Source organism: Mytilus edulis, chromosome 4 (assembly GCF_963676685.1).
Source record: "Mytilus edulis chromosome 4, xbMytEdul2.2, whole genome shotgun sequence".
Classification (NCBI taxonomy): Eukaryota; Metazoa; Mollusca; class Bivalvia; order Mytilida; family Mytilidae; genus Mytilus; species Mytilus edulis.
The window spans coordinates 77,851,511-77,878,245 of NC_092347.1; the positions used below are offsets into that span (position 1 = coordinate 77,851,511).

The 26,735-nt window shown below is 31.5% G+C and overlaps 3 protein-coding genes across 11 annotated transcripts in view; 2 read left to right on the plus strand and 1 right to left on the minus strand.

Annotated features, from left to right (window-relative positions):
- The window catches only part of LOC139520587 (putative leucine-rich repeat-containing protein DDB_G0290503), a 32,071-nt gene extending 7,438 nt beyond the window's left edge, over positions 1 to 24,633 (minus strand). The window contains exons 1-10 of one of the 3 annotated variants that reach the window (XM_071313382.1): positions 24,593 to 24,633; positions 16,716 to 16,836; positions 15,023 to 16,044; positions 14,020 to 14,224; positions 13,577 to 13,740; positions 7,466 to 7,741; positions 6,555 to 7,101; positions 4,106 to 4,679; positions 889 to 2,363; positions 203 to 368 (exon numbers count right to left, since the gene is read on the minus strand). In XM_071313382.1, coding sequence (XP_071169483.1) covers positions 203 to 368; positions 889 to 2,363; positions 4,106 to 4,679; positions 6,555 to 7,101; positions 7,466 to 7,741; positions 13,577 to 13,740; positions 14,020 to 14,224; positions 15,023 to 16,002 — 4,387 coding nt within the window. In that variant the 5' untranslated portion in view covers positions 16,003 to 16,044; positions 16,716 to 16,836; positions 24,593 to 24,633. The other 2 variants (XM_071313383.1, XM_071313384.1) reach the window with 2 other exon arrangements.
- Positions 8,889 to 10,747, plus strand: LOC139518536 (uncharacterized). Its single transcript, XM_071310033.1, has one exon. The coding sequence runs from the start codon at positions 8,922 to 8,924 to the stop codon at positions 10,602 to 10,604; it is 1,683 nt and encodes a 560-aa protein (XP_071166134.1). The 5' UTR covers positions 8,889 to 8,921; the 3' UTR covers positions 10,605 to 10,747.
- Positions 24,634 to 24,679: 46 nt separating the features above from the next.
- LOC139520589 (uncharacterized) overlaps positions 24,680 to 26,735 on the plus strand; it is a 67,108-nt gene continuing 65,052 nt past the window's right edge. For all 7 annotated transcript variants that reach the window (XM_071313390.1, XM_071313391.1, XM_071313392.1 and 4 more), the window contains exon 1: positions 24,680 to 24,818. The gene's annotated coding sequence lies outside the window, so the exon portion shown is untranslated. The remainder of the gene's footprint in view (positions 24,819 to 26,735) is intronic.

The following is a 26,735-nucleotide window of genomic DNA, read 5'->3' on the forward strand; positions in this document are numbered from 1 at the left end:
TTGTAACATGATGTATACCATTTAAATATCTCCTTTTGCCCTATCAAATATTTTGATGGACATAAAAAAAAGGAATGATCATATTTCAAATACTATTTGTAGCAATGACTGACACTTTTACACAAAATTAGAATTTTTATACGGAAATTGGTTTCCTTGGTGTTAATGTAATGCTAAGTTTTGGTCAATCTACTACACTGACCTTGTGAAGATGACCTTGACAGAGTAAATCCATCCATACTGGAGACTGACTGTGGATATTCATCTTCTACTTCTGTTTCTGGCTGTGCAAAAAATGTTTTATTCATTGATTCTGGGGTCAATGTTTCTTCTACCATTATAACATTTCCGATATCAGATTCATCTACCTAAAAAATAACATTATTTTTTTTTTAAATTCTGCATATAACCTATTATACGTGTTATACTTTCAAAAAAATATATGAATATTTTTTTAACATTCCAGCTGATTTGTAAATTTAATTTCATTATTTCTGTGTATTTCACTGTAAATGATAATTTAAACTCCTTTATAACTAATGCTTTCTTTATCAAACTTTAAATAAACCAACATGAAACAGAGGAAAACAAAAGCGGTAAGATTCCCTAGTGACATTGTTTGTACAATACACCCCCCCCCCCCCCCCATGGTACAATACCTCTTCCCCTTTTAAAAGGCATATGTATTTAATATGCTATAATCATCTTATAATTTTTTGTACTACCTTTACAACTTCATTTGATCAGACACAATGCATACAATACATACATGTAACAAGAGGAATACAATATTTACATATTTATATACATATATATATATGATTGTGTGTATGACATATTCTATGTTCTAAGCTGCGGCTATCATATGTAAGATAAGAAGGTTCTTACCTGTTCTAGAATATTTGGTCCAGTAGTTCTTCCAACGTCTACAGATAACTGTCTACTCAAACTTTTCCTCCTATCACCAACCATCATTACCTCCTCGTTGGGAGGTAGAACCTCTTCTTCATTGACAGCATCACCATCAGTATCACTGAAAACTGTCAAACTTTCATTTCTACCAAATATCTTATTACTACACACACTGTCTGTGCTCTTGTCATAAATCACAGAATCAACTTCTTCCTCTGTGTGAGATTCTAAATTTTCAAAATCTTCTAAAATTTGAGGTGACAATGTCAGTGATTCAACTGTATTATTGAGGTCCCTCCCTTGGTTTTCAGAGTCATGTAGGTAATTACCAACTGTATTATGTACTGGGTTGACAATTGTTGCAGCTTGCGTCTCTAGCAGTAAATTATCACTTTGTCCTGATTCTTTTTTCATTCCACAAATTAAATCATCTGAGTTACTATGAGGCTCATCAGGGGAAAGGTTTATCAAATCATTTTTAGAACCAATATTGTTTGACGTCACATATATATTTTTTCCAGAATCATTTGAATGAGATTTCTCAAAAGTAACTGGACTTATTGAAGCAGGACTTTCATACTTTTTCAAAGGTTTATTGTCAGACTTACAATTAAATGGTAAATGATCACCTCCTCCTGTTGGCGATGAATACATATCATTTGATGTTGAACTTAAACTACTTTCATTTAAACTTTCCTGCTTTAATTCTTCAAACAAATCTCTTTGCTTTCTATTCTTTTCAAATTTATTCTCAGCTGAATGACTTTGTTCCAATGCTTGTGAATTATTTTGTGCTTTCTTGTTTTGGGGAGGTTCCTGTTCATTCTTATCCTCAAAATGATTCTCCATTCTACTGTTTGGAATTATTCTGGGATCTAAAATAGAATTTTCTGAAGAAGATGCCATCAAACTTCTATCATCCATCCTGTGGCTCGTGTTATTTGTAGACAGCGAATCAGATTCCATATACTCCTTGTCAATCATCCAAGTTTGAGTAGAACCGTCTGTCGTTTTTAGCTCTGGTTCAACATTATTGTCATAATTTCGGAAGGGAGCTACAGCATTCAAACTTTGTTCTTCAGAGTACTTGTAAGAAGATTTATGTATATCATTATCATGTTCTGACCTTTCTTTTTCTAATCTGTATCTTAAAGTATCATTTGTCAATTCTGCTTGATTTCCAGACTCCTTCAAAAATGGTAGTTTCATGATTTTTTTAATGTTTTCAGAAAACAGTTTTCGTTCTTCAATGAACTTATCTGACAATTTCAATCTAGAAGCACTCTGAGGCAAGTAATTAGTTTGTTTTGGGGAACCATATTTGTTATTTCCCAATTGAACCCTTTCCATACCTGAAGTATTTCGCTTGTTGGGTGTATCTGATTCCCAGAGTATTCCATTTTCATCTATTATCTTTTGGAATGAAGAATTATTTTCACTTTGAATTGTATCTGCAAAATTAAATTTTAACAAGTTATTTACATTGTGAAAAATACAGAACTCTTAGAAAACCAATGATAATTCAAATAAATTTATGAAGTACAAACTTTTCATTTTAATTTTCAAAGTCACATCAAAAGTCAAGTATTGAATTTAAATTACTATTAAGAAAGACTAGTATCCTCACAGTCCTTATTCACTTTATTTCTTAAACAGATCTGGAACTATAAAAAAAACATGTTATGCCATTACTTTCAATCTCTATACATATATTGTATACTTATTGTCATTTAACAAATTATAATTCAATCATCATAGCTCTTTGTTACTTGACATCACCTGTTTAGAAGGGATATCTAAAAAATTGTGGCATACAATTTACCTCAAATAGGGCTTGTGCACTGACTGATACTTTAGTTGAAAAGGAGGGGGAGGGGGGAAAGGGGGGTGGTAACACAATTTATTTATTATTTGTTATTGGCTTTGAACTAGCTTTCATTGAATTAGAGTTCTCTTATATCAAAACTCTGTGTATAAGTATCATATTTATACAAACAAGCCAAGTTTGTATTCTGTTGTCTCATATTGTAATTCTTTTCTGTAGCCTCATATTTATTTTTCTCAGTATAATGTTGCTTATTTATTGAGTCTCATAAAGTGGAATATTTGTTTCTGTACTTTTAGTATGATGTATTATTTGTATAGTTGTTAGAGTGGTTTGCAAATACTCCTTGTCTATGCCTCTAATGTCAGTGATCAAAACATTCCAGGTCACCAGTGGCAGGCTTACTAAATTTCTAGAGACTTATTTTTTATTTACCTTTTCCAAAGATCAATATGCAAGCCTTCCATTGATAAGATGAAATGTTTAATGATCACATCGACCTATTTTTTAACAGGTGTAACTTTTCAGTTAAAATTTTGTTCTGTTTGTAATAATGAGCAAGTCCTGACCCCACACTTACTCAAAGTAAAACTCTCCTAATAGAGCAAATCTCAATGAATGTCCAGATCTCATCCTTGTAATTGAGAATATACCAGCTCCGAAAACAATACCAAATGTAACATAAGGGATATCTGTGTGTAAACCAAAAACATGGTCTAGCAAAATCATACTGGCTTAAAGCAGAAATAATTTTATTTAAACATTTAATCAATCTGGTTTTGGCCTTAGGAAAACACTCAGCATACAAGACAATTTTGAGTTCCTGCCTGAGCAAATCAGCTTCAACCTCCAGTGTGATGAAGAAGCTACCTGCCCGACAATACGCCAGCTGGGGAATGTGAAGCGAGGGTTCTTCACTTAGTTGATGAGACTAGGCGTCTCATCTGAAGCGGTGTGTGCAAGGTCTGCATGGGGATAGCCCATGTGCTAGTAGAATAGCAGGGGTCTATCAAACTGGCGCTGGAATAAATTTGATAAATTGTTTCCCCGAAATGCTTGGGGATCAATGAAATTTTAGAAATAACCAGTTATAAAATTCCATTCAAGGTCCAAACACTCAGATGGAACAGCTGAGTGCCTCCAAGGATTTAGGATTAAGATTTATTAACCTTCAATAAAGTCATGAGAAAGAAAAAAAAGAAAAGAATTATAAAATTTATGTCAGTTGTGTTTTGAGAAATTCATTCTAATTATTATTATTTTGATATTCAGATGCAGTTAACCGAGTTCTTCCTACATACAAAACTTTATTTGAATGCATTCTGGTATAATCATCCAGAAAAAAGTATTTTTGAATTAATATCTTACCATCAGTAATAGACAAAATATCTGACAGAGAGTTATCTCCTCCTTGACCAGGTAATTTTTGTCTGTCTGAACTAGACAATGATAAACCAGATTTGTACTGTCTTCTTGGAAGTGCTTGTCGGTCTGAACTAGATAAATACTGGTCAGAATAACTGCCTGGTGGCAAGGACTTAGAGCTTCTAGAAGCTGACTGTCCATAGCTGTTGTCTTTTATATAATGTCCAGAAGATCCTGATGGCTGTATTGGATGAAGTTTTGGTAAGTTAAGTCTCCCAGAGCTAGATAGAGACTGTTCCAAATGTCTGTCTAACAGGTTGTGCCTACCAGGACTTAATTCTGGTTGTTCGTGATACCTGTCAGGTAGGTTGATTCTAGAAGAACTAGACAATGACTGTCCTGGTTCTTCACAATTGATATACTGGCTAGCTGAATGAGGCATGGATCTGTTAGGCAAGTATGTGGCAGGTAGATCATGATACTCAGAGATAGGTAAGGATTGACTTGAATTCTGTTGTGATGGGTAACTTTCAAATGGCTGAACAAAATGTTGATTTTTCGGCGGATATTTCGCCATCTGTAAATATAATCTCTTTAATAAAATATACAATATCATTTCTATTACTGTGGAACCATTTTTTGTGGATTGATGAAATATTATGTAAATTTTTTCACAAGGTTCCATCAGAATAATCGACTCCAAGTTAGATTTAATTGGTTCATTAGCATGATGTTTCAGAGGAGAAGACCTTTACAAAAGTTTATTTCAACAGACAAAGGCAGATGTCAAGAAATTGGTCATACGATCATGACAGGTGATAAGAAGTAAAATAACAAGAAGAATGTGTCTATAGTACAGGGAAGCCCCACTCACACTATCATTTTCTATTTTCAGTGGACCATGAAATTGGGGTCAAAATCTTGTTTGGCATTCCAATTACAAAGATTGTATCATAGTGAACATGTATACTAAGTTTCAAGTTGATTGGTCTTCAATTTCTACCAAGAAATGGACAAACGGACAAATGGACCCACAGACCAGAAAACTTAAAGCCCCTCTACTATCATAGGTGGGGCATAAAATACTCCAAGGAAAATTCAAAAAAAAAAGTCTGTAATGAAAGGCAAAATCAAATGCTCAAACACATCAAAGGAATGGATAACAAATGTCATATTCCTGACTTGTTCAAGCATTTTCTAGAAAATCCTGGATTAAAGATAAAAATTTATCTAAGTGATAAAAGATTGAGCAATGAAAGAAGGATTAAATTATAGTTGGTTAAATATAATCAGATATTGTCAAACATAGTTGCAAAACAGTTTGGGTTAGCAAGTTGGCCATCACTTTGTTTAATTTGTAAAATTTGAACAGATTTATCATGCCAAATCATTGATTACTGGGTTACTGAAGCATGATTTTTCAAAAAATAAAGTTCTATAACTCTCTTATGATATATCAGAAACTTATAAGACTCTTATAAAAAACAGACCCCTTTTATTTTTATTTTTTTGATAAATTTCTGATATGGCTGTGCAGAGCTATTCTTTGCAAAAAACACTTAGAACTGTCAATTTGTCTTACGTCAGAACAATTAACTAAAGTGTCATGAAAATTGGTGAAAGAGTTTTTGAGTTTTTGTCCTAACTGTTGATGACAGACTGGCAAAGAGATATTTATCTGCTGATCATTTAGGCACTTTCAGTTTTTGCTCTAACTGCAAAGAAATAAGACCATTACTGCAGTTTCATCCTCAAATAATCTATATTTGACTACAGCTGTGATCTTTTGTCTATTGACCAAATCAATGAAATTAAATTTCAAACTGCATTCATTAGGAAAATTAAGGTAAATTATTGGTTGAGCTAGGCCAAGAAGTTGGAGAGACGAAGATTGTTTAATGTATAAATAAGACAACAGGCAGAATGATGGATGACAGATGATGACAGATGATGACAATGATGCTCAATGATGGCAATAGCTCACATGGCTCTTTGGCCTGTTTGAAATGATGGCAATAGCTCACATGGCTCTTTGGCCTGTTTGAAATGATGGCAATAGCTCACATGGCTCTTTGGCCTGTTTGAAATGATGGCAATAGCGCACATGGCTCTTTGGCCTGTTTGCTGATTGAAACTAATACCATATCTCCAAAATAAAATAAAATGCTAGGTTCAATTCTTAGCTTAAAAAAAAAATCAACAAAAATAATAAAAAGATAAATCTAAAAGCCCATGCTTACCGCAAAAATAAAATAAAACTAAGGTGGTAAATCAACATGCTGTAAAAACAAATTCTGACTTCCCATGGATAGAACAGTGGTTGTGAGACAGCATGCTATAGTACTAAGTCAAACCACCAGTGTCTAAAACCAAATATGTGCTGAACTTTGAAGCTTTACTCCTCTGAATAATACCAAGGATATAATATATCATGCCGTATACTTTGATAAACCTCAAATGTATTTTCTGTGTCTTTTTTGTATGGACTATATACAAAATTCTCAGTGGCATCTTTCTTCTGCAAATCCCTATTACAGCTGTATGGTCCTAATGGATTTTGATGTGAAGTAATGTATGTTAAATCATTTTCATCACTATTTTGATGAGGACTTGTTAATTTGTTTCTTGATGCATTGTGGTCTAAAGTCTGATAGTTTCTATGACTGTTTGTTTCATACCGCTTAGGAATAATTTCAGAAACTCTAGGATTTTGCAGATGACTTTTGTCAATATTGTGAGGTGTATAATATTTGTAATCATACATTTTCGGATGAGTAGTTTGATCAAATTTTCGATCTCCTGAAAAGGTTCTGTTGTTACTAAATTTTGTGCGCATATTTATATCATTTATGCAATCTGCTTGTCCTTGAGGTGAAGCCATTTTGTTGTCATGGTAACCAGAGTCAGATAATGAAGGGCTATATGGTACTGTACTGTCTAAAGGTTTAAATCTTGTGTGCCTGGGATAACCACTCTTGATTTTTGTTACTGGAACTTGTCTGAAATAAAACACTTTAAAGGTTTAATATGTGCACAGCTGATATTTTACAGAAAAATAAAATTTCAAGCTTTTGAAGTACAATTATTTCCCCTTGACTGCATTTTGGTGGCAAATGAATTCATTATAATTATTATATATAATTTATCAAATGATTTAAATCATATTGTGAATGACTAGACGCAAAATACATTTCAAACTGTAGATAAATTGGCTGATTTGTTCTTTTTTAGATCAAGAGCAAAACTCGTCCACTATAAACCATGGACTTTAAAATTTTCACCTGTTCTTTGTTGAAAACATCTAAGTTTGGCATTTTTGGGGAATATAGTCTGATAAAATGCATTGGAAATTCAAAATACTACCTTTGTATTGGAGAAGCTTTTCTATGTGAATCCATAAAATCATCTGACATTTCATCATCAGAATCCAAATCTTCCACAGTTGATTCTATACCATTATCTCTCTTTCCTTCCTTCCTTGCTTTCGAATCTGAGATGTTATTTTTCAAATGGAGAAGTTCTTTTTCAGCCTTGTCAGCCCTATCTATCAAATCACTTATGAACTTTTCTAATTTTTCTCTGGCTATTGCTTCTTTCTCTGCTGTTGTGGTCAAAAATGATTTCAATGACTGCAGCTCTCTGAAAATAAGATAAATCTATACAGTATTATGAAACAAATCTATTTTAGTTGAAATGATAGGACATTTTTCAGTGGGAACTCACTTTTGACCTATGACTTTATATGTACATAGTGTAAAGTTAGAAAGAGGTTTTATTTTTGCTAATATGGCATTTAATCTTAATCACAAAAGTATACCTTCCATTAATTTGAACTTTAGTGAAGATCAGAACGAGGGAGGAAAAAATGCTAAAAAAATCATTGCAAATAGGATAAATTCAGGAAATTGTGAATTTTAAACCTTGTGAAAACAACCCTTTTAGTATGAGATGTAAATAAAAGCATATTTTTCTTTAAATAAAATTGTCTCCATGATTTTAAAGCAACCTTCTCAAACCCACAAGTATAAAAATACAGAATTTTAATATGATATGTCATCTTTATACTCTACAACCTTCCACATTATATAATAGAAGTTATAAATAAGGTTTTTGTATACGTTAAAGTATTTTAAAAAGTTTCAACAGGTCTTGAAAATTTTTAAATATATATTTTTTACTTAAAACTCATTATGTTTTTAAGTATTATCAAAAAAAGAAGGGACTAAAGATATCAGAGGGACAGTCAAACTCATAGATTTAAAATAAACTGACAACACCATAGCTAAAAATAAAAAGTCAAACAGACAAATAATAGTACACATGACAAAACATAGAAAACTAAAGACTAAGCAACAAGAACCCCACCAAAAACTGGAGGTGATGTTAAGCCATATGTTAGTACAATTTATATCATGTTTTATTGAAGAAAAAGATCACTAGAATAGTATATAGTCATAATGAAGCCTCCATACCATATTTTGGTGAGGAATATAACATGAATAAGAATATTGAGAAATATTTTTTTAAAACATTAATGGCATAATGTTAAGTTGGTTGTAATATTTAAAACTTTCAGAAAATCCATACATTCTAATTGGGATGAATATTTGTGTACCAATGCATACTAAAATCTTTCAAAGGGTTACAATATTATCTACCCACACAATAAAAATTTATGTACACAATTGTTATCTAACATTTTTTACAAGATAAATTTATGTCACATAATAACATAAACTATTTGCTATCTTTTGATTTTTAATATTTCATTGACTGGACTTGATACAAAATAGGAATTAGAACAGACAGTATAAAAATTATGGCGTTTTCCCAACCACTTCATAAAAGTCAAATACCTATCAACTGTCATTTGTGTGATATCGAGAAAAACATAAAATGGAAATGCCTTGAGTGTGAACTTTTAATGTGTGACAATTGTAAAATAAAAAAACATCCAAGAATTAAAAACTCAATCAACCATAAGGTGATAGATATCAAAGATATAGGACAGCACAGTGAGGAGTTAGATTTTATTAATATAAAATGCAGAGACCACCCAGGACAAACTTGTTGCGTTTTTTGCAAGTCATGCAACAGTCTTGTGTGTCCAACTTGTGAATCGAAAGTATACAAGAAACATGATTTAATTGAAATCAGGGATGCATATAACATAAAAAAAGACAAACTGAAAACAGGACAGAGGAAAATTGAGACAGACAAAGCTGAAGTGCTAACCAAGAAAGGACACTTGGAAAAACTTAAGAATAGTGAAAATGCTAAATATACAAGAGTCATGAGGAATATTAAGAATCAAGAAGAATCTTTGAAACAGGCTGTTGAAAAACATATTGAAAAATTAAGAAATGAAGTGGATCAAGATCGAAAAACTGTTATGCAATCCATTGATGCTGACCTTGATACCATATCAAGATCCATGCAACAGTCTGATGAAAAAAACACTGAAATAGAAGATTTAATCAACAGCACTAACAGTGCTAAATTTTTCCATGAAGTAGGCAGAATCGAAAATTCAATGGAAGTACCAGCACCAAAACCCAAGTCAACCTACAAATCCATACCAGACTTTGTACCAGGGGAGATATATCAGTCTAATGTTGGAGTGTTACAAAGTAAGAACAGTCCACTAGAATTAAGTGTTTCTCTTAATATCAATAAACAATATCAGACTGAAATTAGCCATGTATCAGATATAATTCCTTGTTTATATGACAAGTCAATCTTCATGAATTCCAATTTAGATGCACAGCTAATGAAAGGAAATCATGTAGGAAACAATTTGAGAATATCTTCTCTGAATATCAAAGTATATGGTATGGCACTCACAGATGACAATGACATATTACTAGCTACTGGGAAATCTAGAATACAACAACTCAGCACAAACACTGGGAAAATAACAGACACGGTGTATGATATCTCACCTTTAATATCTACAACTGTCCATGTGACAAGCAATAACAAAGTCATAATAGGAGTTGTTAATAGTGAGGTACAATATAAGGTAATAGTAATGAATAAGAAAGGGGAGTATGAAGCTGTGTATGGACATGACCAACATAATCAACTTATATTTAATTATCTCCAGAGTATAAGCAGTACCAGTAATGGGAATGTTCATGTGGTAGATTATTACCCAGGTAGTGACAAAGGTAGAGTGGTGGTTTTAGGACAGGGAGGGGGTATAATCAACACATATACAGGACATATAGAGATCAACCAAGATAAACCATTCAAGCCAATCAGAATTGTGAGAACACCAACAGACAATGTAATTGTGACTGATATGGATATTCATACCTTACATATACTAAACAACAATGGCCAATTACTGTCATGTTATAAAACAAGTGACATAGGAATACTATGTCCATTCTCTCTTGCCTTCACACAAAATGGACAACTTTTGATAGGCTGTACTCGACCAAAAGGCAGCACAACCAAAGAAGCAAAGATATATGAAGTAACTATATCAGGATGTTAAAAAGTAAGTGACACAATTTTAAATAAAGCTACTTGTTATCCAGATATCAGACGATTTGAGGATTAAATAAATATTATGAAAAAGAGAAGATGTGGTATCAACTGCCAATAAGACACCCTTCAACTAGAGAATATAGTTTATCAATACTCATTTAAGTCAGGAAATCTGTGTTTAATGAACTAATATGAATATCCATTGGAATTCATATGTGATGATTATTTGTTGTTTTTCACAAAGTTAACTTATTGCATTTTCTATTTATATTTATACATTTTTGTTATTTTCATAGATTCACATGTTGTCTTGGTCAATTTAAGAAGAAAGAGTAGGAACACTAGACAGTAGTACAGCTTTAGATCTACAATTGAGAACAAACAATCAGATGATCAGACTCTAACTTTATATATATAAAATAGGAATTTAATTCAACAGTGTAAGAATTTTTTTTATCTGTATTGGAATCTGTAAACTTCGAAGTCAAACCAGGGTATTTATCTAGTACCGCAGTTTGAATCAGTACCTTTTATATCATCTAAAGGAAACTTCAATAGGCACTCCCAGTGAGTTTGTCCTTAGAATTGGTGTTGTTCTAAATGATTTATTCATAGCAGGGAAGAATAAGCCAGTTATTTTCATGTTAAAAAGTCTTTTTTTAGATTTAAAATAACATTTTTGTGATAATTTGGACTCCATCAATTGAGATTTTTTTAAAACTATAATGTTTAGTTATAATGATGTTTGTCTTTACACAACTTTATTATTTAAATTTGTATACGCCAAAAAAAAAATGCATGTACATATAGCATATTTTCTTCAAGGCCCAGTATATTTTGTTGTATATATTCTGTGTAGTTTTTTTTATTTATTGAAAATCAGCAAGTTCACATATTTTATTATTGTTATACTTTCCTATATTAAAATTGCTGATAAAATACTCCCCAAAATATCCTCATTTCTTGGGAGAAACTCTACATAGGCAAAATAACACTTCATTCAATGTCATAGCTGAAAAAAATAACCCCTTTTTTGCCTGGAAAACTTTGTATAGGCTTTGAGTTATACGAGTCAACTTTTGTTAGAGCTTTCAATGTATTCAGCAACAGGCAAATAAACAGTTTTGCAGTACTTTGCAATGTTCATAAAATCTTGAATGTATTAGCTTTTTCCTTTAAAAGATTAATTGACAATTACTACTTTATTTCGCATCTAACCAAATTGCCTTTTACAGTAGGGATCTAAATAAAACGTAAGTCATGAATAATTCAGTATGCTTACAATCAGTCTTAATCATATATTTTTTTTGGTGAAACCAACTACAAAGGTATCATGCAAAATTATTATTTTAAAATAATTTGGTTTATCTATTTGAGTTATCTTTCTTTCTATATATTATAGGAGATGACTTTTTACATGCCATGTTGTCTCATTTTTTTTTTATATTGTATTGATTATTTCATTAGTGATAATAAGTCATTTGCTATCTATCTCCTACATCATCAAAAAAATACATTAACATTAAAATTTAACTGTAACAGTTAACATATGTTCTTTATATTAATATGTTGCAGTAAGAATGGTTTTGTTCACAAAAGAGAGTCATTTTATCATGTTTATAATGTAAATACTGTTGAGGTTTTTAAGTTGTGTTTTATTTCTTTTGTACATATGTAGGAGACATCATTCTAAATGTATTACTATGACTTTTCATGATTTTATCATCAGATACTTGGAGCCAATATTTTTTTTTCAAAACTTCCTTAAATTTATATATATATAATGTAACTCGGATAAAAAATTGCTTATTTCTGTAATATCTATTGTTTTGTCATTATCACCATTGTTTATTTTATGTAAATATTATGTTTTTATCATTGACTTTTCTGATTATGTATTATCAATTTGAGTTTTTATAAAATTGTTATAATTTGATGGTGTAAATATCTATGCCAATCTAAATAAAGTACAACAAATTTTATTCTGTTTTCCAGATAAGTCTTGATTGATCATTGATTTTAGTTGGAATGATTGATTGTTGGCTACTTGACATCAGTTCTAAATATATTGTAAACATGAATATAGGTTGATTGATTGATTGATTGATGGTGAGAAACACCGTTTTAGGTACTTTTAAATATACTGTGGTTGTCTGTTTTTATAAGTGAAGGAAACCAAAGTGCTGAAAGAGAACCATTGACCCTGATGAAAACTGATATTCCTTCTCAATTACGATTGATTCAAAGGCACCTGCCAATTTTTACATACAATATTAATTGTTTTACAATATTTGGTGTCTATGATATCTCAGACTTATCATACACCAAATATAGATAACTATTGCCTATAGAATCCAAGGTCATCATCTGATTAACCCAATCAGACAGACCATTACAATCATCCGATACACCAAACATAGATGATAAGTTGCTCATAGTATTTGATAAACAGACATACCCATTATAAACTTATCATTTACCGATGAACCATGAAAATGAGGTCAAGGTCATATAAAACATATCAATTAGACAAGTAAGTGTTACATTAAGTCCATTAACCAAATACAGTAGCCCTATCATGCCTATTGCTTATAGAACTTGATAAAAAATTAAACTTAATATTATCCTTGATTATTTTAAATGAAGTCAAGGTCAGATGAAAGCAGCCAGTCAGACATGTACCCATTACAATCATTCCATACACCAAATACAGTTAACATATTGCATAATCCTTATAATAGTATCAGAGATGAGACTTGACCAGGAAAACTTAACCTTGATCACTGATCTATGAAAGAGGTCAAGGTCAGATGAACCCTGTCTGTCAGACAGGCAAACATTACAAGAAACCCATATACCAAATATAGTTATGCTTTTACTCATATCAAGTGAGAAATTCACAGGACAAGAATGACAAAACAGAATGATCAACTGCACATAACATCTTTTTTTCAGCTTAAAGCTTTTAGACATACATACTTTTCTTTTTGTTCCAGATGAGCTGTTTTCTCTAGGACTATCTGTTGTAACTGCTCCAACTGTTCATTGGCAGCTATAGGTTTATCTGACTGTAATGTAGACTCTAATTCTTGTTTAACCAATGATAGCTCATCTTCTCTTTGTCTTAGTAGTTCATGAAGAACCTATAAATAGAATTTCTATACCTAAGCATACTGAGATTTTTATAAAGTGATTGAGAGTTTCTTCATATGCAAATAAGTTATAACTTTTTATAAATAAGATTTACTTCTCTTCACATGGAAATTGTTTATCAAAAGTTTTCTATGGAAAACCCTAAAAATAATAAGTAAGAGAAAACAAAAAAGATATATAATTGGTAAAATTTAAATATATAACTGTATTCATTGTAATATTTCTATCAAAACACTATGTACATCACAATATAAATCTAATTGACAAACCTGGCTATGAGAATCTGCTTGATCTGTGAGCTGTCTAGATTCCCATACCAGACGATCATTAAGCTCCTTCAAATTATTTAGTTCCTGTTCAGCCTCTCGTAACTGACAATCACGTAATCTCAGCATATCCTTCAGTTTAGATGTACCTTGATCTGCTGTGTTGTATAGTTCCATACTCTCTGATAAAAGTTCATTTTGTTCCTGCCTTAAAAAAAATCAAAATGAAGAGAGAAAAAAGTTCAAGTGTGTTTGATATAGACCTTCATTTCTTCTCTGAACATTTTTAAAATAAAACAATTGAAAGATTTTTCACCTTTAATTCAGGTTTTATTCAAATCAAAACTGAACTTAGACATGTAAGATGTGATGATGATTACACTGACTTGATAAAAAGATACATTGATTACATGAAATAAGAGAAAAAGCAACTTCCATCACAAACATGATAATTAAACAGTCACACATATAAATGTATATATATCCTATTAATGTATTACAGTTTATAGTTCCAGGAGAGTTGCCAAAACGAGCTAAAGCCTTAATAGAAAATAATGTCTATTTGACCCCTTAACTTGCATGTATAATATTCTAGGTGGCTGTCAGAACTAATTGTATCAAGAGCATCGATCATTGTACATTCAAGAGGTGGGCCTTGGTGGCCAAGTGGTCTAAGTATTTAAAAAACTGTATAACTAGCCTGTAAACAATTAGATTGTGAGTTGAGGTGCTTTGATTTAATCTTACTTGACCAGAAAATAGAAAAGTTAAAATTCAAGAAAATAATACAAAACAAAAACAATTGAAGTTTTGTGAGTATCCAAAAGCCATCTCTTAATATTTTTGAACCTTATCACTCTCATTTTCATAATTTTCAAGTGGTTAATATTATCCCTTTCTAATTTTCTGGATTTAAGACTTACAATATTTCGTTCATAGACTGCTTTTTGCTAGAATTTAAGCTTAATGCTAAATGTCACATTTTGTCACTAACATATATACTTACTTCATAGCCTCAAGTTCTGTATTAAGCTTTCGTACTTGGTTTTCTTTCATTTCTAGTGTTTTCCTCAATAACCCACTGTCCATTTGTACTTTCTCAATCAAATTTTCTCTATCATTTTCTAAAGATTTCCTTTCATACTCTATCTGCTGTAAACTTCTTTCAGCTTCTATCAATTTCTGATCTTTATGTTTCAACTCATCAGACGCTGCCTGTTTAATGTGATCTAACTCATTGTTAACAGCATTTAATTCTTGTTCTTTAGTTTCTAGTTCTTGAAGTAATTTCTTATTTCCAAAATCAGCTGATTTGAACAACTCCTCCACCTCGTTCATCAGCTTTTCTCTGTCATGACGAAGTCTTTCTGCATCCCGGTTGGCGTTTGTTAGCTGGAGATCTTTCTGTTGTAATTCATCCACTAAATTTTGTATAATGTTTTGCTGACTTTTAAATCTCTCCTCAGCAGCGGTTTCTACTCCATTCAGAACATCCTCTGCATTGTACAATTCATCAGAGGACTTCCAAATATTCCTACGGGAGCTCATAACATCCTTGTTCAATTTATTTACTGTGCTGTCTAAAGGATCATAACTATGACTTCTCGACAAATAATTACCTTGTCTTCTGTTGTTGCGTTCATATTCTCTAGCACTTTCAAGTTGTCCTTCTAATACCCTAGCATCATCTTTGTAACTTTGGAACAGAGGAGATTCTCTTCCATAACTTTCAGAACTAGATCTCCTGCTATCATAGCTTGATGACCATTGTCGACTTAAATTTTCTCTGTTTGCAGTTTTTTTCCTTGAGTTATGTCCCTTATTATCAAAAATTGTAGTTCTTGATCTAGGTTTAACACATCCAACTTTGAATGCATGTTCAGAGTTGAGATGCAGTTTTAAATCTCGTAGAGATGTAAATTTTCTACTGTCTCCACATTTAGGGCAGCGATATGGTATGATGTCTTTTAAAAAGTCGGTATTCATGTTTCTCCTAATCTTTTAATCTCTTGGTTCATGATCCAATGCCTAAATTTGAAAGATAAGATGCTGTTATCATTTTATAAACTTACCTTTAAGCATTTTATGTATAAGTTTGTGTATAACTGCAATAGAAAATTAATGTCTCAAAATGAAAACAATGATCAATGGTCAATAAATATTTTAATATTTTTTTTTACACAAAAATACTAACTGATAAGTTTTAAAAATTTGGTATTACTTAGGATTTTTCAGTTTTTCTATTTAAATAGGTGTACTAATATCTAAAAATAAAATTATTGCCTTAAAAAGATATGGAATTCTATTGAATAATACATGTAAAAGATGACAGTTATTACCCAAATATATGGAACAGTACATGTACAACCAACCAAACCAATCATCAACACCACAGTGACACTATCATTCATATAAAATTCAGAAGTATATTTTTCACATCAATATTACCTGTAACTCAAATACATGTATAAACAGAATGTGTAGAATAATCCATCAAAATAATTTAATCTGGTCAATTTTCACAAATACCTCTAAATCCATATTGTTTATTCTCATACAGAATCCTTATGAAATTTGACATAGGTAAAAAAGCATGAAAATATCTTAAACCTGTCACAAATTGGAAAATAAAAAAATATATCCATCCAAAATAATACAATATTATTGTTTGATTGTATATGTAATCAATAGATAAATACCTGAATAGTTTTCTTTCTGTAACAGGTGGTGAATGTGTCATTCCATTGATCTTTGAATTTCAAATAACATTTACTGTTCATGTAATAGATCTTATTCATTAATCTTGTATGAATCCATTTTCTGTAAATAAAAACAAAAACAATTAATCATGGGGAAAACAATTAATTAAGGATATGATAGAGCAGTATACTGATCATTTTCAAGCATGTTTTAGAAAATGTAGCAACCATAAGCAAAAACATGTACTTTGATTCTGTCATGAAACATTTCTCATTCCTTTAAAACTGGAGGCTCCAACAGTCAGGGGACTTTATTATTCATTATTTTAATAACCCCCACTAATTTCAACACCCCCGAACATTGATTTTTTATTGCGAACAGTAGAATTTTATTACATAATCTGAAAGATGCAACCTTGAACTTTACATGAAAAATATTCCCACTGCTGGGAAAAATCTGTTAAGAAAGTATCAGTTCATTATGTAAAGCCATTATTATAGCATTTTTTCAACTAAAATAGAATTTGCAGCTAAATGATAGCACCAAAGGCATAAACCTTGCTACTTAAAAGAAGCAAAAAGTTATTTTCTTTTTCAATTTTACTAATGAAAAGATATTATTTAAACCTATGTTTTAAAAATTTTGATAAAACTATATACAAAATCACAATTTTTGACAAAACTTCAAATTTGCTACTCAAATAAGTGATTTAAAAATCACTTATTTCAATAAGTCCCCTGACTGTCCAAGGAGTCTGAATCGCTTACCTGGATTCAACAGTACTTTTTATGACAAAGTTTGTTTAATATTCAAGCTTGGGTTTCAGAGGAGGATATTTTTGCAAAGGCTACATATACCACAGAACCACATTTTGTAAATCCATGGGACCATTTAATATCATCATATCCACAATGACAAGTTTTAAAACAGTCAATACAAATAATTAGCCATTAAAATAAAATTGATGTAGGTTTTTGCCAAATAAAACTAATATTCTTTATCATCAAATCAATTTTAGTTTATAGTTGACTGGTAGCTGATTGCATTTAAGATTGTGTAAATCTGAACATTCTGAGCTAAGAATTATCTTTCAAATATTCTGTATCAGGTTTTATAATGTTTTACAAGATATGAGACAATTTTATGTTCTGGTTGGTTTTTTTTGCCTTAGCAGCCATGTAAGTAAGTTGATGAAGAGACTTGAGACATAATTCATAACAAAGAATATTCTGATCTTCTCTGGTTTGAATATTCCTAGTGGTTTGAAAGAATACCTATAATTTTTAATAATTTTTAAAATAATGTATGACTGAGCAGACTCGGACACCTTTTGACATCAACAGAGTCCCAACTTCAAACATCTTTTTTTCACTAACAGTACTTAACAATGGATTATTGTTACATTCAATAAATATATTATATGTGTCATGTTTGAGTTGATTTTTATTTTCAAATTTTACATTAATATTTAGGTTGGACTCATGATCAATATTTTACATCTGAGCAGCAACTAAATATTATCTCATAATTAGTTCCAAGGTGAGTTCAAATGGTACCTGGAACATTCATAATTGTGATACTTATTCCTGTTGAGGGTTTCTGTTGAATTCTGAATGTTCATGTAAAGGTACTCTTATGCTCTTATGAACTTATACAAAGAAAGTTTAAAAAATCAGATTCAAGGGAAAGTAACTCTTTATAGGGTTCTAGTCACATAACTTTGTTAGGTCATGTCATGTTTAAAAATTGCCTTGAATTTCAGCAATCCATTTTAAGTCACAGATCCTTTATAAATGAGATGTCAGGTCTCAGGGTTGCTCTCAGATTAAGCTTTGGTTTGATTTTAATTCACACAATTTTATTGTTTCAGTACCACATCATAGTGTTTTAATTTACATTGTTTGGTCTATTAGTTTAAAATAATATGATCAAGAAATTCAAGGTTACTACATATTCCTTGTATTATTAGAAATTCTGAACGAGAGAATAAATACAATTTCCTTAACAATATGAAATCTATTAAAAAAAATATGTTTTCCACTTAAAAAACATTAAATCAAATTATAAATTATAATTCATTTACAGTGACTTGACTGTTAGTGTTGCTCTCCACCAATTGCAATTCATTCAAAATTTTGACCAAATTGCAATTTGTTTTATAAAATCAAATTGTTCAACTGGTCAGAAATTTGAACCAACTGCTATAGAAAACTGTAGAAAACCACAGCCAAGTCATGAAAGTGCAAGGTGATAAAATAAAACATACTAACAATCCTATAAGACTTTAACTCCACTTTAATGATGTTGTGACAAAATCAGTTTGTATAGTTATATTATATTCATTTCCATGCTGAAGGGGAACTGTTTATTTTGAATTGCTATTAAATTGTCCAAACTAAGCTTTCATATAGTTTTTCTTTCTAAAAGTATTCTATATGGCTATACTTTTTGGACCTTTTGGATTATAGCTCTTCATCTTTTATATAAGCTTTGTATTTCAAATATTTTGGCCACGAGCATCACTGAAGAGACATGTATTGCGAAATGCGCATCTGGTGCAAGAAAATTGATACCGTTGATTTTATTACAGTACATTCCGGTTATTTGCATAGCCTATTTGTCAGACGAAATTATGCAATAAAGCGGAGTATGCTTATATCCGAAATGCCAAATTACGGAGTCAAATAACATCGATAGTGCAGATCAGCAAAGAAGAAAGATGAACGTCCACAGTCCAATTACAACATATTGAATGCTTATTTATTCTAATAAAAGTTATTTGTCTACTGTCATACATTTTATTTCATTGTGTATTCTTTCAATAAAGTTTATAAACACATTTTGTTTTAGTTTATTTATGTACCGACTTTTCCTTTACCTGAGATACGAAAATAAAAATTTTCTAAAAATAGATTTGTTTCTATGACCCGGATGTACAAATTAAATTGTTACGCTTTGTTTAAAATAAACTGTTTAACGATACTACACAGTTTATAATCATTGTAAACAATAATTGTGCAATGAACTGCCTTTGATATTCAGTATTTTCTGATTACACAGTGATGTAACGCTGTTACTTTAACATCGTTAGATTCGTATATATGCAAAGGTAATGGGGCCCTGCACGGGTTATTTGCTGGACACGAGTGTTGAAAGTGAGAAAATATAATAATCAGAAGTTAATTTTCTTTTAAAAAAATATTAAAAAGGAAAGATTGATGTATAAAATTCTTCAACCATATATAAATGCCCTGTAATATTTAACATAAATGTAGATCACCCAAGCTGAATTACGAAATTACACATTGGATAATGATCGATAATTAGCAGGCTTTAATGTTTTAAAAATTCAACCAAAATATAATCTATAAACAATGTTTGAAATCCAATCAATAATTAACACCTTTTGAGATAGAAGATTATAGAATGGTTGTGTTTTTACAACAATCAGCTGATTGACATTTTTATGACCTCGAGGCTTAAAATAGAATATGGGAAACTTTACCTGTGTACACATCGAGGCCTTTTTTATAATCATATAAACACGAAAGATACTGTTTTAAAACTTTATTTGAATAACACACAAGTAAATGTGAAATAATAACGAAAATTATGATGCATTCAAGAAAAATATACTTACCAAATTGCCGTTTCCGGTCAAAAATCTCGTCAGTTTTAACTGAGCATATCTAGCTGGCGATTATTTTCTATGCAATAAACCGAAATGCCACTTGTAAGGCTATGCATATAACCGGACAATTTAACATAAGGTGAATGGGAAATGGTTTTGTGCAGGAGAAAAGTATGCAATTAACCGAATTATGCTATTAAGCGGTATGCAATTAAGTGGAATCGACTGTATAAGAATCAGACATTATGTGAATTAAAACATTTCATATTCAGTAAAATATGTGTAAAATTGCAATATATGTTTGTAGGAAGTTCCCATGGGGGAGATAATAACTTTTCTTTCAAAAAGTCTTTATTCAAAAGAATAATATCTTAGGTTATCTCCCCTTTAAACTTATCAATAGCATATTGTTATTTCACACATATTTGGTTTAATAAAACAAATTGCAATTTGGTCAAAATTTTGAATGAGTTGCAATTGAAGGAGAGCAACACTAACAGTCAAGTCACTGTAATTTCAAAATAATTTTTTTTCTTAATTTTTATTGATACTTATTTTGTGAATTATGTCACTCTGCCTAGAAATTTAAGCTATAAAAGGCCTTCAAATGACAAATGTAAAACACTCAAAAGAGAAAACTAAGGCATGATTTATATTTAATGCGTTTCCCTCAGTTTTAGTTTGTTACCCTAATTTTGTTTTTTGTCTATGGATTTATGAGTTTTGAACAGCGGTATACTACTGTTGCCTATATTTACATTACAAAACAATACACAAAATTAAACATATGATACAAAAATTTTATCATATTAATGATCTGATTTCAAAGCACTGAAAAAATGCAATAAATCTTAATCATGATTTGGATAAGTCGAACACTGGTGATACTTTCTTAAAGAATATTATGTGTAATGTGAAATTCAAATGTGTATCTAAAAACTTAGTAGATGTAGTTTCAACAATCAAGTTTTTGAAACTGGAAGAACTGTTGGTTATTGAGATAACAGAATTGTAAGAATATTTTATGATAACAAAAACGTCTTGCAGAAAATCTTTAACATGTTATACAATTTTTTTCATAGAATTATAGCAACTTATAACTTTTTGTACAAAATTATAAATTAAAAGATACCTAGTTACTGTAACATTTTCCTTTAAATTTTTCAGTACATGCGGATAAAGATAGTAATTTTCACATTCATGACATTGCTAAAAACAAAGAAATATTGATGCTAATTTTAAAAATGTAAATAATGTTATACAAAAAATCAAGGACGTATAACTAACATACGTCCTTGACAAAATAGACAGGAAATACACAAACAAAAAAAGAAAAACATTGTTTTAACAAAATTATAAATTTTATGTTCTAAGGGAGCTACCATTTGATTTTTATGGAGGGGCTAGGATGAAAAATTTTGTCCTGCCTTTTTTTTTAGCTGTAATCTCTGTCCTGCCTTTTTATTTTTCACTCTGTTCGGTCCTGCCTTTTTTTGTTAGTTTATCCTGACTTTTTTTTACCTAAATTGTCGTCCTGACTTTTTTTTTTTGCAAATGTCTCATCATTTTTTTTTTACTCAAAACTCCTGTCCTGCCTATGTTTTTCAAATTTCATCCTAGCCAGCCCCCCCCCCCCCCCCCCCCCCCCCATAAAAATCAAATGGTAGCTCCCTAAACTGAGTCCCTGTGATACAGACATCAATCCTGCATTGTTTGGTGCAATATTTCACACAATTAAAAGTCATAGAAAAACTATTTGTGTCCTCATCAATTACTGAACTGATACATTATGGATCACTCCCAATGACCCTGGGTCTATACTGATCAATTTAAAAGCTTCAATAGTTTTAGAAATAACTTCAACTGGTAGGTTATTCCAATCATTTATAAATTATTTGTGAAAAATGTCTTAAAAGAAAAGAAGTGTTACTGTACATCTAGGACCATCAGCTGGCATCTATCTATGTTTCACTATTTGCATTCTTGGAATCTTGCCTATGTAGATGTACTACATTATTCCAGCAAGTTGTAATTTGTTAGTAGTAAAATTAACATGTGATCTTTTCACTACAATTCTTGCGTTCTAGCATTCACCTTCAGATATGCAACATATTTGTGTGATACATACATGTACAATAGAATAGAATAGAATAATTTTATTCACCAAATTAGGGTCCCAAGAGGGCTTATTAATAGCATGCAAACAATGTCATAAGAAATGATACACAATAGATATGCAACATCAGTAATAAAAATACATGAAACACACCCAAAAAAATAAAAGCAATAAAGCCAATATATATTCAATTAAAATTATGTTGACTCATTAGACTCAAATGCAACAATGCCAACAGCCAACACTGCCAACAGGTAAGTGTATTTCGATAACTCAATATACAAGAGGCTTAATGAGATTGTGTGGAACAAATAACATATAATAAAGGATAACTCTCTACGAGAGAAGCTCTACTGTGATAGTCGAGTTGACATATTTATAGACCCCAGGGGCGTAGCTAGGTATTCAGTCAACTGTAGGCACCACTCGGCAGCGGGTCTGGGGGCCGCTCAAGGCCCCCTGCAGGTCCAGGGCAGAATCCTGGTAGGGGGTTCAGGGGGCGAAGCCCACCGACGAAAAACGGGTTTTAGCGTTTTTGCTGCAAAATTTTATGTACAAAAATATAAAATTTACTGGTTATTTAATCATGATAATTATAATATACATGATGAAAAGTTCGAAGAATTGTGAATAATTTACCATAACATCTGACTGGTGAATTAAATAACGCAGTACAATCGGAAATGTAAAACCAATATTTACAATATGCATTGCCCAGCGTAGATTGGCGTATCCCTTTAATTAAGCAGTACACCTTGTTTTGGTATTTTCTTATCTATTCCTTTCTGACTGATATATACGTTTGACTCAAAACTTTGAATTTTTCGAAAACTGAGGATTTTCTTATCCCAGGCATAGATTACATTAGCCGTATTTGGCACAACTTTTTGGAATTTCGGATCCTCAATGATTTTTAACTTTGTACTAATTTGGCTTTATAAATATTTTGGTATGAGCGTCACTGATGAGTCTTATGTAGACGAAACGCGCGTCTGGCGTACTTAATTATAATCCTGGTACCTTTGATAACTAACTACAATTAATGAATAGTAAATATTGACGATCCTTCATTAAAAAAAATTAGGCACGTTAACACTGATATAACTATATAATAAAACTAGTCTATCCTTTTGGCTAGACATCAACCAACAATCTTTTGATTCTTAAACCTTCACCCAAGCCACACAAACACATACACACATAGTCGATGCCTAATGCAAAAGTTCTGTTCTGTTCTTACTATCGTAACACAATTCAAGAAATTCATATTTCTCGATATCCTCAACTGTAAAATCCCTACCTGCTTAGGAATTTGGATAATTGTGGTCATTACGCGCAGATTTGAGAGTACTCAAAATTACTGGAAGCTAGTTGATTGATTGATTTTTAAACATCCAGTGTCAAATATTTATGCAAGTTCGGGACAATTTTTCTTTTACAATAAATGCAACAGGGAGATAGATCCTGTAATAGGTGTCGTATAGGACGAAGGTCCGGAATTTTGAAAATGCCATGCATTGGAAAATGATGGATTATTGAATAGGAGCAGACATGTTGCCTTTCAGTAGACCAACTACGAACTCCTCAAAGAATGGCATTCTCTCTACAACTAGGCATCGGATTTAATGTCCCCATTCTGACCAGACGTGACTGCGTATTCATACATCCTGTACAGCCAAACGGACGACCAACATTGGCAAGGGTTTTTATTATAGGTCGGGTGAAGACAAAGTGGAAAGCTAGTTGAAAACTAACAACAAAACAACTAATTAAAAAAAACCATGTGTCTTAGTTGAGGTTCATTCAAGTTTTTGTTGATAGAAGTGAAATGGTCTGAACCAAAGTTCTAGTTTATAGTTTCTATATAAGGTAAAATCATATAAAACATCCAATTCTATCCAATATTCCATTCACTAAGGACGAGAGACTAGTGTACACATGACATTCGATAATTAAAAACTTGAGACAACTTCACTGGCGTTCATCTACAGATAACGTTTTTTTATTATTTTTTTAATGAAAAAAAAAATTTGTGAAAAAAATTATGTGTAGGCACGTGCCTAAAGTGCCTAACGGCAGCTACGCCCCTGGACCCTCATTGATAGGATTTCAACCTCCTGTGTATTTACATTGTACATGTGGTAATATTGTTGTGTAGGCCGGAATAAGTATCCGTTTCCGAATGTGGTTTAATTTATTGAGCACGTTCCTGGTTTAAACTCATAACTTTTTCGTTTCATCTTGTTAAGGGAAATATGAAAGTAACAGTCGAAATGTCGAAATATCACGGAAACGATCAAAACATTGCAAAATAGACAGAATGATTTGATTGTGTAGTCATTTTACGCAAATCAGGTTTGTATACCTAGTGTGTGAATACCAATGTTTTATTTAGATCCCCCGAATTGCAATATTTTTGTCGGCTTCGTTGACAAATGACTCAAAAAACAAAATCACAAAAATACTATATAGAAGATCATAGAACTCCGATGTCAAATAGTTCCTGATCAAATGGCAAAATCAAAAGCTCAAACACATCAAACGAATGCATAACAACTGTCATATTCCTGATTTGGTACAGACATTTTCTTATCCGAAAAATGGTAGATTTAACCTGGTTTTTTTTAGCTAGCTTATTAAAGGTATCAGGTCCGTTCGCGCCCAATATACTTTCGCACCCTACACATTCACACCTCGCATGTTCGCCCCCGAAGTCTGTTCGCACCCTGCACGTTCGCCCCCAATTTGTATTGGTAACGATGATTACGAACTATTTTCAACACATAATTAAACTTTGTAAGTATCCCAATTCCTTTTGAAACAATGACAAAGAAATATTTATAGCAATACACTAACCAAAACATGATTAAGATTTTATAAACACATAAAAAATCTTTCATAATCTCCCTTTATTCGTTATTTAGAAACAAAGAAGAAAAAATATATAGAGAGTACATTTTTGTAATACACTAAACCTTTACTAATACCTAAACAAGATTTATCCAACACATAAAAAAATATAATTATAGCCATACACTAGTCCAGCCCTGGCCTCAGTGACTCATTTTTTTTTTTTTTTTTGTTGTCACTGAGTCCAGCTCGCCCTCCATTACCTTCAATGGTGCAAGCTCCCGGGTAGATTACCCGGGGACGATAGAGACAATGCCAGAGCGTTCAAGTACGAAAATTGTATCACAAATGGTAAAACTTGATAAAATAAACAAGTTGCATACCTGAAATGCTTGTACACTATATGGAAACTCATCTCAACAGAAGGAAATCCCTTGCAGTCGGAGCTGTGGACATCTTGTTTACATTAGTAACGCTATATTACGGAACGTGACGTTTCTACGTTATAACGTTAGACGAAACGAATTCAATGTATCGATAAAGATTTTCAACGTTTAAACTCGTAACACGATACCGAATGCCATATCTCCCGATTTCTAAACTTTTTGGCACACTTGTATTTTGAATCGAGTTACATCAGTATAAGTCATTGTATGCATAAAAACTTGGGTCACCATTTTTGGTCTTGTAATTTAATAGGAAAGCGTCAATTTTTGCGACAAATTCACATATTGCTTTTTATCCATCAACAGAATTTAAAAGGTTGGTTAATCCGGATCCAGTTCCAAATATCCACCACTCATCATAATATTATGGCTAAAGCTGTAGCAAGGTCTGCCAGTCGAGCTCTAAGTTTATTAATTGTTAAATGTAAAGCACATATTGTGGTTAGTACTTTAAAACGTTATTTGATACTCTGGTCTGGTCAGTAATAAGCTACGGTGCATCCATTTGGGGCACTCGTTCTTTTTCTTGTATCAACGCTGTCCAGAACAGAGCTATCATGTTTTTTTTTTATAGGTGATGAAATTAACGGGGACATGGGCTGGAGACCTGCTAGTGTAAAACAATGGACATGTGTATTTAGGCATTGGGCAAGATGTAGTGCCATGACCAATGACAGAATAAATTATAAAGTTTTCAAATGGTCACATCAAAATGCTGTAAATAATAAGAAAAACTGGTGTAATAGAGTCATGAAAAAAACTTAAAGATTGTAACTTTGATTTGTATACTAGACTAGTATTGATAGTGTGCTGCATAAAGAAAATTGTTCTACAAATTGAAAATGTTTTATTTAATAATATATTGCAGAATGCAAACGAAAATTTTGTCACAGAGTAATGGTAATAAGCTTCGTACTTATAAGCGATATAAATCACAATATTGTACAGAGTTATATTTAAAACAAAATATATCTAT

Bases quoted from the DNA above. Each gene is read 5' to 3' on its own strand.
- LOC139518536 (XM_071310033.1), top strand. From the start codon at position 8,922: ATGGCGTTTTCCCAACCACTTCATAAAAGTCAAATACCTATCAACTGT.